This window comes from Heptranchias perlo, chromosome 6 (assembly GCF_035084215.1).
Source record: "Heptranchias perlo isolate sHepPer1 chromosome 6, sHepPer1.hap1, whole genome shotgun sequence".
In the NCBI taxonomy this organism is placed as follows: domain Eukaryota; kingdom Metazoa; phylum Chordata; class Chondrichthyes; order Hexanchiformes; family Hexanchidae; genus Heptranchias; species Heptranchias perlo.
In genome coordinates this window covers 57953403-57974123 of record NC_090330.1, presented here as the reverse complement: position 1 = coordinate 57974123, position 20721 = coordinate 57953403, and the positions used below count along the sequence as shown (strand labels likewise).

At 40.8% G+C, this 20721-nt stretch overlaps 1 protein-coding gene across 1 annotated transcript in view; it reads right to left on the bottom strand.

Annotated features, from left to right (window-relative positions):
* LOC137323013 (ferroxidase HEPHL1-like) overlaps window positions 1-20721 on the bottom strand; it is a 97227-nt gene that overhangs the window by 55448 nt on the left and 21058 nt on the right. Inside the window, exons 2-8 of the mRNA XM_067986349.1 lie at window positions 18376-18620; window positions 15529-15741; window positions 9356-9535; window positions 5936-6190; window positions 4255-4423; window positions 416-555; window positions 197-328 (exon numbers count right to left, since the gene is read on the bottom strand). Of these exons, the coding sequence (XP_067842450.1) occupies window positions 197-328; window positions 416-555; window positions 4255-4423; window positions 5936-6190; window positions 9356-9535; window positions 15529-15741; window positions 18376-18620 (1334 nt within the window). The remainder of the gene's footprint in view (window positions 1-196; window positions 329-415; window positions 556-4254; window positions 4424-5935; window positions 6191-9355; window positions 9536-15528; window positions 15742-18375; window positions 18621-20721) is intronic.

Genomic DNA, 20721 nt, shown 5'->3' with positions numbered 1-20721 from the left:
TCTTGTTAGGAATTTTTTTTAAAAATTAAACAACTTCCATTTCCTTTACCAAATGTCATGTTTTAGCATTTTAGTCAAGGCTGGTAGTTTCCAATGAATAATTCTGTAAACTTTATTTTAGTATGCAGTATTTTTAAATACAGAGCAATTTAAAAAAAACAGGAACTTGCAAACAAAAAGTGATGCATTAACTTACCATCAACATAGTTTGTTCCATCGAACTCCTTGGTAAAATACACACCATGAGGCTGAATGCTGTAGGCACGGTTTGCATTATTCATAAATGTAACAAAAATGGTGTCTCCAACTTCAGCTTTGATTACTGGGCCTTATAAAATCATTAATAAAAAGTGTTATTTTTTTTTGTTTTCAAGTAATGTAAATAAATTTCTAAAAAGCAATTTATATATAATACCCAGTATTCCTAGATGTTCTTCCACTTGTGATCGACTTTTTCTAGTGCTGAAGGTCTCATCAATATATTCAACGTATCGAACTTTCCAGTATTCTCCTCCTATTCTATCAGTACTTTTCTTGAAGAAAATCTCTGAATCACTGCAAGGAATTAAAAGTACACATTGCATTAAGTGCCAGGAGTCTGAAGACAGTTTTTCAACAGTACATTTTACTCCTTACAACAATATGAATAACTATTTTTTTTAATGGTGCTTGTTTAGATGTACACATAGACCTTTCACCTGAACTTCACTTTATATTGCTGTGAAATCTGTTATCTTCATTTATCCCCTTTTTATTTACTCCCTTCTAGTCATCAACAATATGAAGAATACTTATATACATATTATAAGATTTGATGATGACAACAGATCTGGTGATTTGTTCAATCGATAATTAACTGGAAGGGCTAAGGAAAGAGCAATGGGTTTTGATGTGCATTATTGAAATAGGTAAGTTGTGCATATAATGAAAGAATGCCTATTAGTACATCTGGAAAAGTACTATGTTATGATTATTGACTATTCATTGGAAGTATCCATACAATGTGAATCTGTTCTCAATATGATTCATCAAGTATTGGGATCTATATCAAGGGCTTTTGACCGTGGGCTGAAACAAGTTACTCTTTTGCATAAATTGCTAGCGAGGGCATATTTTGAATGCTGTGTACCAAAGACATTAACATATTGAAGAGGATAAATCTGAGACTAGGGCTACAAGTTATGAAGAGACTCACACAACTGAATATACATTCATTAGGGAAAAGATTGAGAAAGGACTTGATCCAAAATGGTGAGGTGAATAGATGTGTAGATTGTATCATAGTACATTAAAACAGAAGGAGACCATTCGGCCATCATGCTCTGTCGGCTCTTTCATAGAGCTATCCAATTAATCCCACCCCCTGCTCTTCCCCCATAGCTCTGTAAATTTTTTCTCTTCAAGTATTTATCCAGTTTCCTTTTGAAAGTTATTATTGCATCTGCTTCCACCACCAGATGTGAGCAAGTTATTCATTTTTGGGATTGTGGACAAGAACTAGAATTGTTGGTCAAATTGTTCCACAGCCATTTTCGGGCACGAACCGGGTAGGATGCACGCTGCACATGCCAGAAGAGGTCGGCCCTAAGACTACCCAAAATTGGGACTCAGGTCTCATCTTAATAACCCGGGAATGCAGCTCTCCAGAGGCAGATCACCGCTTTGGTCCCCTCCAAATTCGGGCTGTGTAAGAATATGGTTTAAAACAAGCATAGAAAATAGGAGGGCAAAGGTCCACATCTCTGTGAGGAAAATAACTTACAGAAACCAAGGGGTCATTGAAAGAGTGCTGAGGCATTAGAATAGTGAAAAACAGTAAGATTCAAGAGACAGGCTGTCCTAACCTAGTATCAACTTGATAATGGGGAAAGGCTACGTAAACACTAAGACATTAAACAATCCTTGGTGGTTTCTGAGAGTCAGCAAAGTGGGATGGTTTACGACCGTGAGATAAGTCCAACGGTGCTTACGTACAGAACAACGCAATCGAATAGTATAAATATAGGGCATGCTCCCTCCCAAAAGTTAAAGCTCTCAAGAGGGGATGGTCGGAAGTCCATTGCCACAGGCAGTCTGCAAAGGCTAAGTCTGATCAACTTGGGTTCGGCGAACAGATCAGGTTGTATTGATTGCTGTCATTAATGTAACCTGTTGACAGTTGTATTATAACAATAATACTGTTGAATGTAATGTTGAAGACAGCTGTAGTGCAACTCTGTTGTAAGTTAATCTATTAAGTTTGCTATTTTATTGGCATTCGGGCTAGAATTAAGCGGAGGTTATTTTTGATGGATTAACAACCCATACTTGCAACAGTAACGGGAGAAATCCGCTAACAGGCCGCCTGCTTTGATGACAGCGATCCTAAGGTAAGTCCTGGGGATGATGGGAGGAGAATGGGAGGGGGGGCCGAGCACGCATTGGCAGCAGCCCACAGTAGTGCTAAGCAACCGAAAGGAACACTCTTGCTCTCCAGGCTCCACATTAAAGTAAGTATTTTTTTAAATTTACCTTTTTGGTGACTTCTGCTCTGCTCAGGGCAAATGAATTTTAGGAATGGGTCCTAAATCAGGCATTAGGCCCCCATATTTAAGGGGCCTAGCACCTATTTTAGGTGGCCGCCAGGAACACCTCAGAAGCGACTGAACTAAAATGGTGATAGACATGTTTCCGACGCTGTTCGGGTGCATGTGGCTGGCGCCCTACATTGAACCTCTGTGCCCCTGTAGTCTGCCCAAAAAACAGGCAAAACAAAGTGCAACTTAAGCCCTGTAGTTTTCCAACTGGGGATTGCATGGTCATAAGTTTGGTTATCAGTGAACCTGTAACTCTGATAATAGCACAATGGGGGTAATTTTAACCAACCTGCTGCCGGTTTTACTCTCCATCGAAGTCAGTGGATAGTAGAATCAGGCAGGGTGTAGAACGGGCAGCTGATCCCATCCCATCAGTTTCCGCTGGGCAGGGTTAAGCTAAAATTACATATTTTCATTGCTAATACTAATAAAATATGTTTTCTATCTAATTTTAAGGCACTGTCACAGGCTTTAGGATGTTTAAGGTTAAGGGGGTCCGTGGGTACCAATATTTACAGGGGTGCTCCACACAAGAAATATATGAACTGATAAACTACAGGATATAAATATAAAATTACAAAGTCTCCAGCAAGACTTCTGATGAGGATTTGCCTGGGAAATTACCCCCTTCCCCAGAGTAGTAGGTAAGCAAATATAAAGACGGATGAATGACCTACGGAACAGAGTACATCCAAAGCTGATGGGATAGTAGAAATATCATACTAAGGAAGGCAAACAAACAAGCATAATAGTTTAGGATGCAACGTTATACAGATATTCCAGGCTTTTGATCAATTTGTGGGGGGAGAAGAAATAAAATTCGCAGAACCTTTTATTGGGAGATTAAATGGGTCGTGTAGAGTTCACAATAGAGTGGATTGTATATAGTCTGTGAAAGGAGTGCACATTTTGAGCTGTACATCCTATTCTCATTTCATGCTTTCTCATATCCTTTTACTTCTTCCAGTGTGAAGTCCCTAGCCATGAGAACAATGGGCTGTGCACCATCACTTCTGAGTATGTACAGTTTGGAACTGTGGCCAGTGGTGACTCATTTACAGCTTTTCTTCCATGCAAGGAAGCATCTCAACTTCAACCTGTGTTTCTGAGGCAAGAAGGCCAAGATAGGGAGTGTTTCATGTGAGGAACTACAGGTGTGAACCCACATTCTATCAGCCATCCATCCTGAACTTGAAATGCATGAAAAGGCAATTATTTACAAGGTCCCACTTGTTAATACGTTTTCCAATACCCAACAACACTCTTTGTTAAACAAATTAATTTTCAAATAGAAGGTACAGTATATTTTAGCATCAATTTTTCAACCAAAAAAAAGCATTTTTACCTTTACTCATGATACTTTGGGTGCCCTATCTACTCTAACTTGACCACAACTGAAAAAAAAGTAAAATATTTTTCTGTTTCAGCCTTTAAGCACAATTGATTGAAAAAAGGGAATACCATTTATTCTAACAACATGTGCACAAAGTTGTAGCAAAACCTTCAATTGAAAGAAAAGAAATTCATACTGCAAAAGTCATACCTGCATTAGTAGCAAAAATAAACTTTTGTTTTTAAATTAGTTTAGTGCATGAGGTGGTGTATCCAGAAGAATCAAAAGTGCAAACAGATTTTTAACCAGTATTACAGATCATAGATTGGTTAATTTAAAAATTACCTTCCTTCTGCATCTAGTGGCTGACCATTAAATAAGTTGTTGTTTGTGGGACCATATTTCCACCACTCCATTTCAGCTGCAATAAAGTACTTTCTCTCTTTACCAGTAAGTGTAGTTTCTGAAAAATGCTGCCCACAATCCTGCACAACAAATAATGCCTGCATACCAGCTAGAAAATAAATAAAATACGATTAGGGAATGCAAATCTTACATTTTAAAAGGCCACAATAATTCAATAAAAGAAATGAAACAGGCAAGCCTTTTCTCCAGTTTTCTCCACTTCTCTCCTAAGAAAGCTGTCTTTTACCGGTATATGGTCAGAACACCTCTGTCTATCCAAATTGCCATTTTTCAGCAAGCAGCAGCTATCTATTCAACAATGCAAGGTATCATGGTAGTGCAGTCAACCACAGTCTACACACTGTAATTTCTAGTAGAATTCATTGCAAAGTGGTCTGAAGGAAGAACCCTGGCAAGGGCGCATCAGCAGCAGCCACCCCAGCCGCCCTGGCAAGGCAGAGTGGAGTCCTTCAGAGACCCAAATGGATTAAAGAAGATTATTTTTAAACTCTTTGGCTCCCACCGGAACCTCTCTGACTAGAGATGTTAATGAATTCCCCTCCAGGATCGATTACCTTACTCTAGTGAAAACTAATGCCAGGTCTCAACAGGCATGCATTCCGCTGAAGCCTTTCAAGAACATAATGAGAGCAATTTCTCAGGTACGCCTTGGAGCAGTCGTAAAATATCCTCTTGGTGCGGGAGGCGGGTGGAAGATCCAACAATGGCCCCCATGGACCTAAATCTTAAGGTCTGGTCCAAATGAGGTGGAAACTGACCCATATTCTGTGCCCCCTTCTGGCATAATTGTGACTTACGCCCTCTCAAGCCCCAGGAATTTCAGGGCCAGATTTTTATTCCTCTCTTGAAAAAGAACATATATAAAAGGACAAATACATGTTTCTAAAACTTGTTAGGATCAATTATTATTTTCTGTAGTTCCATAGTGGGTGTTAATACATTCAAATACAATAGGAATCATTTGTGATTCATTGCATGTTGTAAATTACTGTAAATATTCTGTTCATAGACTAGGGCTTTTGACAGTAACTGCTAGTGAATACTTACAATAAGAAACACTGCAGCATTCAAAAATAAGACTATGGGGTAGATCTTGACTTTGTGAGATAGTGTAAAACAGATGATAGCAATGGAATGGACATCAATGGAAATAAAAATCAGGAGAGATATAAAACAGGCTGCCGCCTTGCTATCATCCATTTTACATCATTGCACAACGTCGAGGTCGACCCCCCTACATGTTTTTAAGTTGATTTTATACTGCCATTTGTTTTGATCAGATTCCAGGGGCCCAGCATCTGTGAGATTGCTCCTGCTGTTTACACAACTAAATCTGGCTTCCTTATCCCTGCTGCAGAATTATAGACCCATGAAAAACGGCCTACAATTCTGCCATTAGGATAAGATTTAGTAGCAGCATAAACATTAGGAGTTATCTCACAGTCACTGAGCTCCTGGATTCCAACTAAACAAGTGTTAGTGAGATAAATTACAATAGAAACTTAATTTAAACTAAATTCTCAACCATTAAATCTTCTTTAGAATTCCTAGTAAATAAAAGGTAAAGCAATTCAGTTAAAGTCAAAAGTCAGCTTCTCACCTTTAATATGGTCATTCACTTGGCAGCTTAACAGCCATTTTCCAACATTTCTGGAAACCATCTGTACTGTGACAAAGGTAGCTGGAAATAGACTAATAACATCCACTTTATGACCTCTGTCAATGAGAGTCTGGCCATGGAAATATGCTGAGTGAACATCGACTTCATTTCCTATTGCAAACAAATGCCAGGAAATAGACTGACCACTGCACATGTTGAGCCCAGGTAAATTTCCAAAAAGATAACCATTGATAGCTGTGGAGTCAAAACAGAAAGTTTAAACTGAGGCCTTGAAAGGAGATATTCTAAACCTTAAGACACGAGTAAAAATATTTTTGAAAATACAGATTTTCTTTCTGCTGCTTGTTCATTCGTTCAAAATCAAAATCAAAAACAAGAATGAATGAATGTTTTTGCCATGATTTAGGAATGTGAAAAGTGAGATTATGGTTAGTTATAGCAGAGGCGCCACAAAGGTCAGCGTGTAAGAAGTTAAGATTGGCTACAACCCCTCAAGAACTGTAGTGCCAAATTCAATTTTGAAGTTTCAAAACCTTCGTAATAGTTTTAATTCACAACACTGCTGTTGCATTAAATTAAGCAACAGATGAAGTCCATCTGTACTACATGCAGCAGGGCAAGAGATTAATCATGTTACTGATGAATATATTTGTTACATTTAGAGAGCCATTAAGTGTCCTGCAGTGCAGCCAATTAAACACAAGGGCTTTTATTTTTTTTATTCGTTCATGGGATGTGGGCGTCGCTGGCGAGGCCGGCATTTATTGCCCATCCCTAATTGCCCTTTAGAAGGTGCTGGTGAGCTGCCTTCTTGAACCGCTGCAGTCCGTGTGGTGAAGGTTCTCCCACAGTGCTGTAAGGAAGGGAGTTCGAGGATTTTGACCCAGCGACAATGAAGGAACAGCGATATATTTCCAAGTCGGGATAGTGTGTGACTTGGAGGGGAATCTGCAGGTAGTGTTGTTCCCATGTGCCTGCTGCTCTTGTCCTTCTAGGTGGTAGAGGTTGCGGGTTTGGGAAGTGCTGTCGAAGAAGCCTTGGCGAGTTGGTGCAGTGCATCCTGTGGATGGTACACACTGCAGCCACGGTGCGCCGGAGGTGATGGGAGTGAATGTTTAGGGTGGTGGATGGGGTGCCAATCAAACGGGCTGATTTGTCCTTGATAGTGTCGAGCTTCTTGAGTGTTGTTGGAGCTGCACTCATCCAAGCAAGTGGAGAGTATTCCATCACACTCCTGACTTATGCCTTGTAGATGGTGGAAAGGCTTTGGGGAGTCAGGAGGTGAGTCACTTGCCGCAGAATACCCAGCCTCTGACTTGCTCTTGTAGCCAAAGTATTTATATGGCTGGTCCAGTTAAGTTTCTGGTCAATAGAGACCCCCAGGATGTTGATGGTGGGGGATTCGGCGATGGTAATGCCGTTGAATGTCAAGGGGAGGTGGTTAGACTCTCTCTTGTTGGAGATGGTCATTGCCTGGCACTTGTCTGGCGCGAATATTACTTGCCACTTATCAGCCCAAGCCTGGATGTTGTCCAAGTCTTGCTGCATGCGGGCTCGGACTGCTTCATTATTTGAGGGGTTGCAAATGGAACTGAACACTGTGCAATCATCAGCGAACATCCCCATTTCTGACCTTATGATGGAGGGAAGGTCATTGATGAAGCAGCTGAAGATGGTTGGGCCTCGGACACTGCCCTGAGGTACTCCAGCAGCAATGTCCTGGGGCTGAGATGATTGGCCTCCAACAACCACTATCATCTTCCTTTGTGCTAGGTATGACTCCAGCCACTGGAGAGTTTTCCCCCAATTCCCACTGACTTCAATTTTACTAGAGCTCCTTGGTGCCACACTCGGTCAAATGCTGCCTTGATGTCAAGGGCAGTCACTCTCACCTCACCTCTGGAATTCAGCTCTTTTGTCCATGTTTGGACCAAGGCTGTAATGAGGTCTGGAGCAGAGTGGTCCTGGCGGAACCCAAACTGAGCATCGGTGAGCAGGTTATTGGTGAGTAAGTGCCGCTTGATAGCACTGTCGACGACACCTTCCATCACTTTTCTGATGATTGGTTAATAGTCACCTTAAAGTTGCATCATTTTTCATTAAAACTTGGTATGAAGATGCACTCTGAGCGCTTGGCAGGAAGGTCAGTGATCGATGAGGATGGGGCAGTTAGGGTTATTGATCATAAGGAAGCAGTGATGGGCAACTCAATAGGCCTTTTGGTGAATGCCAAGAAAGGCACAGAGGGAAGCTGTAGGCTTACTGAAGGGGGGTTCAAGCCTGGGACAGTGGCAGGGGAGTAGGAATAACACAAAGTTGCATTTATACAGTGTCTTTAACGTACTAAAACATCCTAAGGCACTCCACAGGAGCATAATCAGACAAAAATTGACACTAAGCCAAAGAAGGAGACATTAGGAAAGGGTCAAGGAAGTAGGTTTTAAGGAGCATCTTAAAAGGAGGAAAAGAGAGGCGGTGAGGTTTAAGTAGGGAATTCCAGAGCTTGTGGCCAGATGGTTGAAAGCCAATGGTGGGCTGAAGGAAATGGGGGGTGGACTTGAGGCCAGAGTTGGAGTAACGCAGAGTTCTCAAAGGGTTATATGGCTGGAGGAGATTAAAAAGATAGGGAGGAGCGAGGCCATCGAAGGATTTGAACACAAGGATGAGAATTTTAAAACTGAGGCGTTGTTGTACTGGGAGCCAATGTATGTCAGTGGGCACAGGGTTGATGGGTGAATGGAACTTGGTGTGAATTAGGATACGAGTAGCAGAGTTTTGGGTGAGCTCAAGTTTATGGAGGAGGTAGAAGAATAATGATGGTTTGGAGTTGGATTAGAGAGGGATTAGATAGGAGAGAAATGGTGGCATGACTGGATGATAGAAGAGAATGGCCTGAGAGGGGCCAAAAAAAAGGGAGATAGTGGTTAGAGGCTGGGATCCCATCCAAAATGCACATATGAATGGGCACATAGGGAATTCAGGTTACACAGACATGAAAGAGATTAGGAGAGACATGTCTTGGTTGTAAACAGAGAACAGGGAGGCAACAATATGTAAAATTCCAAAGTCTCAGGTCCTGTGGTGAGATGAAGTTGACTTGCAGACAGGTTGGATTCAGCTTGGAGTTTCCACTAATCTGTTCTCTAATAATCAATTACATTCTGCTTCCACATTATTTTTAACTCACATCACCAAAATAGATCAAAATAACATTAATAGAAAATCACTGCAGACCCAAGTCTAAGGCTGCAGTCAACTTTGAATCTGGAAATGACAATAACATCCACATACAGGTTGTTCATATGCTCCAGTGAACCCGGGTGCAAAGCACTACCCTGGCAATAATAAAAAATTTCTGCAAGATAAATAATGATCAGAAAGTCGGATAAAAGTACGCACAATGCATTTTGTTGCTTTCCTGAAAAGCTTCATCATCTTTGTCAACTGTAGATGGCATAGTGCAGTACTTATTTATATTATCATCTAGATACCAACTCAGATTCTCATCCACAACACTGAACATCAAGACAAAGTCCTGGTCGACATCTTTACGTTTCAATGTGACAGCATCCAAAGTTCCTGTAAACATTAAAGCGGAACAAGTCTTACGTTAGGAAATTCGTGCTTTGTACATTCGTACGACTAAAGATGCACTTGTGTCCTTCTGCTTAGAACATCAAATTCTGCTCATTTGTTTGTTAATTTATATACACACAATCCACTTACAGAACTATTTATACTCACCTCAGTGTAATATAGATCATATAAATCAACGGTAAATTCACTCTTAATTCTGTATAACCAAATCCTACTTTAGTTTAAAACATTGATAATAATCATACTCCATTGTCATAAAGGCCACATTTTTGACTTCCTGTCAATCCTCAATAACTCAGGAATCTCAATTTGAACAAGACGCTCTCAGCAACAGATCAAGGTGCTAGTTTTCAAAATGTTACATTATATATCTTGCTTTCTGCCAAAAACAATTACTTGTAGAGTGAGGAGGTCAAGTTGCAATGAACTTGTAAAATTTGGGATTTGGAGCAGATACATACAAATCCCTCAGCAATCACACTCCAGTTTGGTTTCAGACCAATCCCTTGCACAGATTCAACTATTAAGCTGCAAATATACACAATGCTAACTGACAAAAGTCTTACTGCAAAAAAAGTGTTAACCGTGCAGGAAGTGGAAGTCATTCTGAAAGTATTGGAACTAAAAAATTCTGGACAAGTACACAGGCCTGCAAACATAAACAGAAAAGGTCTGATTTTGAAAACTTCAATACTAAACACACTTTGTTCTACTTTTTGTGGAAAATACTTTGTGCTATATTAGTGCTTTCTGGACAATATTAAATGTAACTAGCACGGTTTTACCTGCACAAGTAACAGATTACTATTCTAGAAGTATAAGTGGACAAGTGTGGATTAATTAAGGAAAGCCAGTACGGATTTGTTAAAGGCAAATCATGTATAATTAACCTGATTGAGTTTTTTGATGAGGTAACAGAGAAGGTTGATGAGAGCAATGTGGTTGATGCGGTGTATATGGACTTCCAAAAGGTGTTTGATAAAATGCCACATAATAGGCTTGTCAGCAAAGTTGTAGCCCATGGAATAAAAGGGGCAGTGGCAGCATGGATACGAAATTGGCTAAGTGACAGAAAACAGATAGTAGTGGTGAATGGTTATTTTTCGGACTGGAGGTAGGTGTACAGTGGTGTTCCCCAGGGTCGGTGCTGGGACCACTACTTTTCTTGATATATATTAATGACTTGGACTTGGGTGTAGAGGGCACAATTTCAAAATTTGCAGAAGACACAAAACTTGGAAGTGTAGTGAAACAGCGTGGAGGATAGTAATAGACTTCAAGAGGACATAGAGAGACTGGTGGAATGGGCAGACATTTAGCAGATAAAATTTAACGCTGGGAAGTGCGAAGTGATACATTTTGGTAGGAGGAATGAGGAGAGGCAATATAAACTAAAGGGGGTGCAGGATAAGAGTGACCTGGGGGTATATGTGCACAGGTCATTGAAGGTGGCAGGGCAGGTTGAGAAAGCGTTTAAAATTCCATACGGGATCCTGGGCTTTATAAATAGAGGCATAGAGTACAAAAGCAAGGAGGGTACGATGAATCTTTATAAAACACTGGTTCGGCCACAACTGGGGTATTGTGTCCAATTCTGGGCACAACACTTTAGGAAGGATGTGAAAGCCTTGGAAAGGGTTCAGAAAAGGTTTACTAGTATGGTTCCAGGGATGAGGGATTTCAGTTACATGGATAGACTGGAGAAGCTGGGGTTGTTCTCCTTAGAGCAGAGAAGGTTGAGAGGAGATTTGATAGAGGTGTTCAAAATCATGAGGGGTCTAGACAGAGTAGATAGAGAGAAACTGTTCCCATTGGCGGAAAGGTCGAGAACCAGAGGACACAGGTTTAAGGTGACTGGCAAAAGAACCAAAAGCAAAATGAGGAAAAACTTTTTTACGCAGCGAGTGGTTATGATCTGGAATGCACTGCCTGAAAGGGTGGTGGAGGCAGATTCAATCATGGCTTCCAAAAGGGAACTGGATAAGTACTTGAAAGAAAAAAGTTTTGCAGGACTACGGGGATAGGGCAGGAGAGTGGGACTAGCTGGATTGCTCTTGCAGAGAGCCAGCACGGACTCGACAGGTCGAATGGCCTCCTTCTGTGCTGTTACTATTCTATGGTTCTATATTTATCAATGGAATGAGACACACTGGGGATGAAATTGATCACCGACAGTAGGGCAAAACAGGCTCTTAGGGAATCGGCAGCCCGCTTTTACCGTGCCTGATTTTCTTTTCCACTGAAGTCAAAGGAAAACAACACTGGGTATGGTGTAACACAGGCTGTTGGTTCGCTATCAACCTGTTTTGTGCTACTGGCGTTGACCAATTTTACCCCCATTGGGCTATTTTGTCCTCTCTGGAAAAAACTTGGAGAAATATCCACTTTTCTTTGTAATTCATGATCCGCTAAAGAAGCCGAAGGAATTGACAGTTTTAAAACATGTAATTCCTGAAAATTTGATTTCATAGAATCATAGGATGACATAGCACAGAATGAGGCCATTCAGTCCATCGTGTCTTTCAGCTCTTTGAAAGAGCTATCTAATTAGTCCCATTCTCCTGCCCTTTCCCCTTAGCCCTGTAAATGTTTCCCCTTCAAGCATTTATCCAATTCACTTTTGAAAGTTATTACCGAATCTGCCTCCACCACCCTTCCAAGCAGTGCATTCCAGATCATACAACTAGCTGCATAAAAAAAAATTTCCTCATCTCGCCTCTGGTTCTTCTGCCAATGACCTTAAATCTGTGTCCTCTGGTAGCCGAGCCTTCTGCCACTGGAAACAGTTTCTCCATATTTATTCCATCAAATGCTTTCAGGATTTTAAACACCTCTATTAAATCTCCCTTTAACCTTTTCTGCTCTAAGGAGAACACCCCCCCCTTTTTTAGTCTCGCCACGTAACTGAAGTCCCGAATCATCGGTACCATTCTAGTAAATCTCCTCTGCACCCTCTCTAAAGACTTCACATCCTTCCTAAAGTGTGGTGCCCAGCTGAGGCCTAATCAGTGACATACAAAGGTTTAGCATAACTTCCTTGCTTTTGTACTCTATGCCACTGTTTATAAAGCCAAGGATCCAAATGCTTTTTTAACAGCCTTCTCAACTTGTCCTGTCACCTTCAAAGATTTGTGTACTTCCATCCCCAGGTCTCTCTGTTCCTGCACCCCCTATAAAATTGTACCATTTGAGTAGTAATGAAAATAGTAATGAATGTGAGTAGTAATGAAAAAATACCAGCCAGGTGTAATAATAACCCATTAATCTTTCTCAAGCAGCTATCAAGGCACTTAACTGGTATAAATGTCAAAAGGTATGTTAATTTAGCTGTGGAGTATGCAAAATCTGTGTAGAATGGCTCAATGCCAAGATTAAAAAAATCAATTTTCAGGTCAGTTCCTGGCTGTAATGGAGGTACTTGGTCACATTTATATTCCAGGAGGTTGACCCTCAACTATTATGGCAATTTATCACAGAAAGAATTAACGCAGTGTCAACAATTTTGAGGATCTGGCAAAAGGTCCAGAAGAAGTTGCAAAACATAATTTATATATTTAAATGTAGCACATGGGGTGCACGTTTCATTGAAAACTCATTATGAGTACCTGAAAACCTGTTACTCCTGCTAGTGGCACTGTGATAAGCCATTTCAAAGTTAAAGGTATCATGGTGTGTGGCATACAATAGCTGCTATTTTATAGTGACAATATATCACCCCTGTGATTCCACAGTCTGGCCATTGGGTTCTCACATATCCTCAAGATACTTTCTGAAAATTCCTTTCAGTTGCCATATTTTTTCTTTAGAAACTGAAATTTTGAATGTCCAAAATAAGTCTTTAAACAAAATAAAAAATTCAAAAAGTTATATGTTTTGCAATAACATGATTAAATATATCCACTGAATTGCCTTTTGTGTCTTTTAATGCCTTCATTAAAGTTTTTACTTGAAGGTCTCAGTCTCTCCCAAAAGGCTTTAATATTTTTGTCCAATGAACTGAGTATGGATTTGGCAGTGTGAGCATATATAGTGTGCTTAATTTCCCAGCATGGTTTAGTACCAATTAGTCAGCTGTACTGTTGGAATGCTTTTGTTTAGCTTCTAGCACTTTCCACTAGCTTGTCTTCAAATAATTTTGAAAAACAAGATGACAAATTCCAATATTTTGAGGTAAAATATCTACTGAGTGTTTCCTTAAGTGAAGCTGTGTGTCCTTGTGTGTGAGAGCAAAAACATTACAATATTTTGATTATGTACCTATTGTAGCTTTTGTTTTATCGCCTATAAACTTCAGAAAATGTAGCAAGCTGAGGGGGAGAGAAAGAGAAAATGAGAGAGGGGAAGAGAAAGAGAAACTGAGAGAGGGTCAGAGAAAGATAGAGTGAAAAAAGTATCTTCATGTTGAGTAAGTTCGAATTTTGAAACTAATTAATTATCTCACCTATGTTTTGTTTATTAGAAAAGGTCAATACTAATTATTATTTACACTTGTATGAGAGACAGATAGACAGACAGACTGGGATCAGAGAACGGCCCCAATATTTACGGGGAGGAGGGGAGGGTGTGGGTGAGGCCGAAAACGGCTGAAGAACCCAGCAAGGCCAGAGATGCAGAGGTCCTGCCGATCTTAACAGCAGGACCTCATTAACATATTGTAGCTCCGCCTCCCGCGCAGCAGCTGGTCAAATGGACAGCCTGTCCGGCGAGCGGGAGGGAACACTAGAGGCAGGAGGCCGCAGCCGGGGACGATCTCTGGCAATCAGGAGGGGGGGAAATTGGGGCTGGGGGGAGGCCAATGGCTTCCTTGAGGGGCCCGGGGTTTCCTGCTGAGTTTCCCGACCCCTGGGAAACCCATGCAGCACCAATTAATTTCAAATCAGGCTCCCATTTACACTGTGGGAACACGATTTAGATATGTGAATAAGCTTCCTGCCTCTCCACAGCGGGATACTCACACGGCCCAATATCCCGCGCTGTAAAAATGGCGGCTGGCGTATGCACGGCATGTTGGGGTTGGGTTACATGGATTTCACTTTTTAACCCCCCCCCCCCCACCGATCCTCTCCCGCCCGTCGTGGGGGGATTAATATCGAGGCCAATGTCTTTCATCGTTTAAAAAAAACAGCAGTTGAAATCAGCAACTGATCATCTCACCTGTGTTTAGTTAACAGTTACAAAAAGTCAATGCTGATCACTTACATCTATGAGACAGAAGGGCCGATTATAACTTCTTCCACCTGCAGTAAACGGGTCAGTAGTGGCATGAAAATGGTGCCGGGTCACTTACTGCCTCGTTTATACCGCTGCTGCTCCAGCTGCTGCCATCGTGGAGCGGGTCCTGAGATAGGTAACTGGAGTGCCCACCAGCCTGGGAGGCTACTTGTAATAGGTAAACTGTAATATCCTATGATGCACATAAACCCCAATTGCAATTTTGAGGTACAAATGGATGGAGTGTGCACCGTGTATTCACCGCCCATTTGTACCAGGCAGTAAGTGGCCTAACCAGCGGTCCTTATGAGGCCTGCTGGAGGCTGCTGACAAAACGGACCAGGAAATGTTAATTTTTTTTTGGTGGAGCCAGGGGGAGCAGACACCCACAAGAAATTTAATCTGCCACAGGATTAGGGAGCCAGATCTAGCAGCGTAAAAACAGAGAGCACCAGGACACTGACCTCCTGGAATCCAAACTAAACATGCGTTTTAATGAGAGTTAGAACTTCAGAGTTGTCTGGAAGGAAATTTGGAACTGTCAAGTGAAGGAAATCTAGCCGCACTAGCCTTTCATCTGTGACCTTATCTGTGAATTGTTTTACTTTGAACACCAGCCATTTTTAAGACCTATCTAAGTCCATCCTCAGAGAAAATGCAGTGTTAGTCAAGGTAAAGATTTAAAATCTGGTGAACTAGTTTTAAGTTTTGAGACCGAGAACTTGGTGTTCACAGACAGTTTAAGAAACAGTGCTCTACTGTACCTTTCTTACATGTTAACAGTGCTCCAATCAAACCTGAGGAAATATCCCTTGGAGCATCCACATGGGAATGGTAAATCCAGGTTAAACAAGTAGAATCAGCCTCTGTGGGTGCATACTCTTTCTTTACTGTCCATCTGTACATGTGGCTTCCCCCTGGTGGAACGGCATCATCCATCTTATGCTTACCCGATGTACGATCAGGATAAAAAGCACCTGTAAGAAAGAACAACACTATAACTTGTGTACCGATATCTCTGAGCAAATTAATTGAAAAATTAGAATATAAAAGCAAGTTTGTGTCAAATGAGCAAGTCACTGGAAAATTGCAGAACACTGACCTTGAGGTAGTTTCATAAAATTAGAAATGTCATAGTAAGCAGCAGAGGTCAACCCCAAATCAAAAAGCAACAGCAGCATCAAATGGGAATGGTGTTGGAAAAGGAAAGGAGAAACATGCCCTTATGACCCAGGAGACAGAGAAGAAAGCCAGTATTTTCTCTTGGTATTGTACATGAGATAGCAGAAGAATGCCTACAAACTAAAATAAGGTATCAGCTCTTCACCATGAAGAAACGTCCAGCAGAGTTAGAATGTTTGCAGTCATGCCACAGTCATTTCACATATGTTTCTATCCTCTGATTGATAGTAACTATTAAATGTGATCATTTAGGAACAGTTCCAGATTTAACAGTTGATCCTAAAGCCTAGATCTGCTTGGGTGATTGATAGATCATAAAGATATTAAGAAATTTAAGTAGAGCAGATCTAAATAAATAAATAAGTAGCAACCTGCACAGTTCTAGAAAACAAACATGTACTGTCCTGTCACAAATGTTGGTCACTAATGTAATTTGAAGCCTTAAGATGATCTACAGGTTTAAAGGAGTTAATGCTTTCATTTTTGTCTGAGCTTAAGTTCTTTTAGTCAGAAATGGCTTACTTGTTTGCATGTACCACCTATTTTTTAATCTACTTTATTTTTTCAATTTAAAAAAATTAAAATTAAAATTTCACTGGCACTATACAACCAACCAGTGTGAAAATAGAAAGTGGTGCAGATGAACTACCAGTGGCCATTTTATTCTTTGTGCACTAGAAAAAAATGGATATTTGTGCATTGTAGAGAGTTCATAAAACAGAGGTACTTAGCAGGAAAGTTCACTGATTTTCAGATAAAATTAATGAGAACTCCCAAATACACAATAGTCTCTTTGTACAAGAAAGGAGAATTAGAATCAGCAGGAATAAGGATATTTTCGATTTACTTGAACGCAACCATGCACAGAGCTCCACTTTGCATAGTGTTAAATCTGCTGTATAAAAGGACCAGAGCATAACAGTGGAAAGGCAGATGCTCTTTGAAATTATTTATGACCAAGTTTGCAGGGAAGTAATTTATAAAATACCCTGGGCAATTTGCTAGGCCCTTTTCTCCTGTGAAGCTCTTTGTCATCAAATGCCACATTTAATCATGTTTTGCAATGAAAAGTCCAATTTGCATTCCCCCAGTACACAAAATGCCAAACAATGACTTCCAGCCTCTTAAGTTCATCTTAATGAAAGCACAAAAAACAAAACCTCAGACTGCAAGAAAGAGTATAGCAAGGGCAATATTCTTAGTCAATCTCAGTGTGTCAATCTCTGTATCATTGATACCGACTGGTGCAATGTCCAACAGAGTGTAGCTCAATTCACTGAGATCAGAGACTTCCAAATGGGACTGGCCATCTAGGACCGAACAGACCATTTAGGATTTGACTTACAAAACAGAAGATGCCAGTTGGATGAAGTGTGGGCAAGCATAACTTCTTTTGTTTAAAATGTGATTCCTGCTCCACTGCCAACTAGGTTGTGTCAGGCAGCAGCAGGTCACACCAACAACTCCTGAAATTCACCTGCAATTCATTTCACAGACTTACATGAATGTATGAATATAAGATTATTTATGGAAAATGCTATAGCCCAGTGTGTTTGATATAAGACATTTATTGCTATTGGTGGACTGTTCTAAATCATTGCGCTGAATAAACTTCATTTTTTATTACTTACTTTCAGTTTAGTTTAGAATTATCTCAGAATCCAAAATTGTTTTTCTGCTAATGGTACTACTGTGTCAGTTAGATAGCTGATGCTTCCTGCAGCCCAGTCTGCAGATATTTTATATTTGACTGTCAGCCATGGCTCCATGGTAGCACTCTCACTCTGAGTCAGAAGCTTCTGGGTTCAAGTCCCACTCTATAGACTGTCGGAGGTGCCGTCCTTCGGAGGCCTGAGGCCCCATCTGCCCTCTCAGGTGGATGTAAAAGATCCTATGGTATTATCTGAAGAAGAGCTGAGGAGTTCACCCCAGTGACCTAGCCAATATTTATCCCTCAACCAACTAGGGTTGCCAGCCCTCCAGGATTGTCCTGGTGTCTCCAGGAATTAATGATTAATTTCCTGGACTCTGCTGTGGGCAACCTAGGAAAAAAATTATTGGAACATTAAAAAAATTGTACATTTTCTTTTCTTTGAACACTTCCGTTAATTAGTTATAAAAAATAGTGGAAATGGGAAAAAAGGCTGTTTGACTGGGCTGGGCAGTTGGAGCAAGGAAGTCACATGATGAAATCTCCAGAAATATGTCCAACTAGAGTTGGCAACCCTACAACCAACATCACTAAAAAAAAGATTATCTGGTTATTATCAGATTGCTGTGCACAAATTGGCTGCCACGTTTTCTACATTACAACAGTGACTTCACTTCAGAAGTACTTCATTAGCTGTACAGAGCTTTGGGACATTCTGAGGTCGTGAAAGGTGCCATATAAATAAAAGTTCTTTCTTTCTTTTATTCAGCAAAGCTACCTTCAGAATCTTTTTCATAGAAGACTCCGTGTGGGTGCAGAGAATAGGGGTGTGATGCAAAGTTTTTGAAGTGAACAATAATCAAATCTTCCACCTCTGCCCTTAACAGCGGGCCAAGAAATCCCAACCAAACGGGTTTTGGAATCTCAGTCGAATACGTTCCATCAGTAAACTGTTTATAGATAGCCTTTTTGTACAATCGTCCAATCCTGTGTTCACCCACTTTCAGAAACTCTGCTGCGTGTCTACGTAGAAACAAAAATAAGATTAGGCATATCATTTATGAACAAAAATCTTTATAAAACGCACACAGTCAAAACTTCAATTGCCTTACTGAGTGCTGAACTTTCATTCATAAATCTATCTTAACAGGTAAGAGGTATGAAAGGGTTATGAAGAGAATACAGCTTCAAATTAGAACATTTCAGTATGATGAGTCTTTTAAAGTTATGACTTTAATTCTATATGGGGTTATGTGGTTATTTTGGAACTTTACTGGAGTTGAAATGGAAGCTCTCCTGCCCAGCTGGCTATAAAATAAAAGACGTTGCTCGTGGAAGGGGGTCAGAAGGAATCTTTGGTTTGCAGATCAGGCAGAATGTAGAGACCGTAGCCCCGATTTTAACTCTGGGTGGGAATCGTCCAGGCGGTGGGGTGGAGTGGGTGACAAGCCCCCATGTAGTTGGCGTGAGGCCTAGGCCATTTTAACTCCCGGGCCTTATTAATATTTGAAAGGCGGGCTGCCCTCACAATTGTCTACAGAATCAGGCAGCCGGCCCACGTGACCCGTGCAATTTCCAGAACGTTCCCCGACTGTAATTAAAGCAGGGATACACAAACTCTGGAAAACTTGTTGGATACAGAGATGAATCAAAGGGCTGCCACCCGCTTTCCCGATGCATCCCTGGAGGAGGGCGTGAGATCCAGGAGGAAGGTACTCAATGTCAGCACCTGCAGGTCATCGCCAAGGCCCCTACCAGCCAGGCATGAAGAGATATAGCTGAGAATGTCAGTGCCAGCAGCATCAACCCCATGACCTGGGTTCAATGAAGAAAGAGGTTTAATGACCGTACAAGAGCAACAAGACTGAGTATATCCCTTCATCTCTTCACCTCTCTCAACAGGAGAGGAACTTGGAAAGGAAGGCACCAATGACATAAGGAAGAACAAGGAGGAGGTCCTGCTAATGGAATAGCAGAAGCTAGGATCTAAATTAAAAAGCGGGACTTCATGGGTGGTAATCTCAGGATTACTACCCAAGCCACATGCTGATTGGCATAGGGCTAGACAGATCAGAAAGGTTAATACGAGGCCGAAAGAATGATGTGGGAAGGAGGGGTTCTATTCCATGAGAAACTGGCACCAGGGACAGGAAAGAGCGGTACCGCTGGGATGGGCTCCAACTGAACCTGAACTGGAATGGGACCAGAGTCCTAGCAGAAAGGATATAGGGCGGGGGATAAAGCTTTAAACTAGCAAAATGGGGGAGGGATCTGGTAGCAATAACAAAAGCCTAAAGGTAAAAGAAACAGGAGATGAGTGTAAAGATCAGACCAGGGTGATGAATAAAGATAACATAAATGGTCAAGGAACAAATACAGTTATAAAACAGAAGTATAAAAATAAAGTAAAAGGAACAGCTACTAAAGATGAATTAAACTGCCTGTGCAGCAATGTATAAGCTGTACAGGCAGTAAAGAAATAAAAGATAAGGGATCAATCACGCCTATAGAGGTATGCTACAGACCAAAACTCCATTCCCTGTACCCCTTTACTCATTTAACATGTTTGCTTACATATTTCTTCCTCCACCAGAAAGGAGGTGGAAGAAGAAATATGTAAGCAAACATGTTAAATGTGTAAAAGACATAGAATAATAATTATGGGAGATTTTAACTACCCCCAAATAAACTGGCAAAAAGAGATAGGTAAAGGGGTACAGGGAATGGAGTTTTTACAATATGTGCGGGACTCCTTTCTTACCCAGTAAGTAAAAAGCCCAACAAGAGAGGAATCACTGCTGGATCTAATAATGGGAAATGAACCAGAACAGATAAGAGAAGTAAGCATAGGGGAACATCTAGGTAACATTAATCATAACATAATAAGTTTTAAGATAAAGTTTGAGAAGGACATAAATAAGTCAAAAACCAAAGTAATAAATTGGAAAAAATCTGATTTTAAGGGAATGAGAATAGAACTAGGGATAATAAACTGGAAAATTTGCTGACAAACAAAGAAATAGAACAGCAGTGGGAAACATTTAAAATGGTGATCAATAGAGGCCAGAAGAAATATATCCCATTAAAGGGTAGATAAGGGGTAATGCAGTGGATTTTCAAAAGG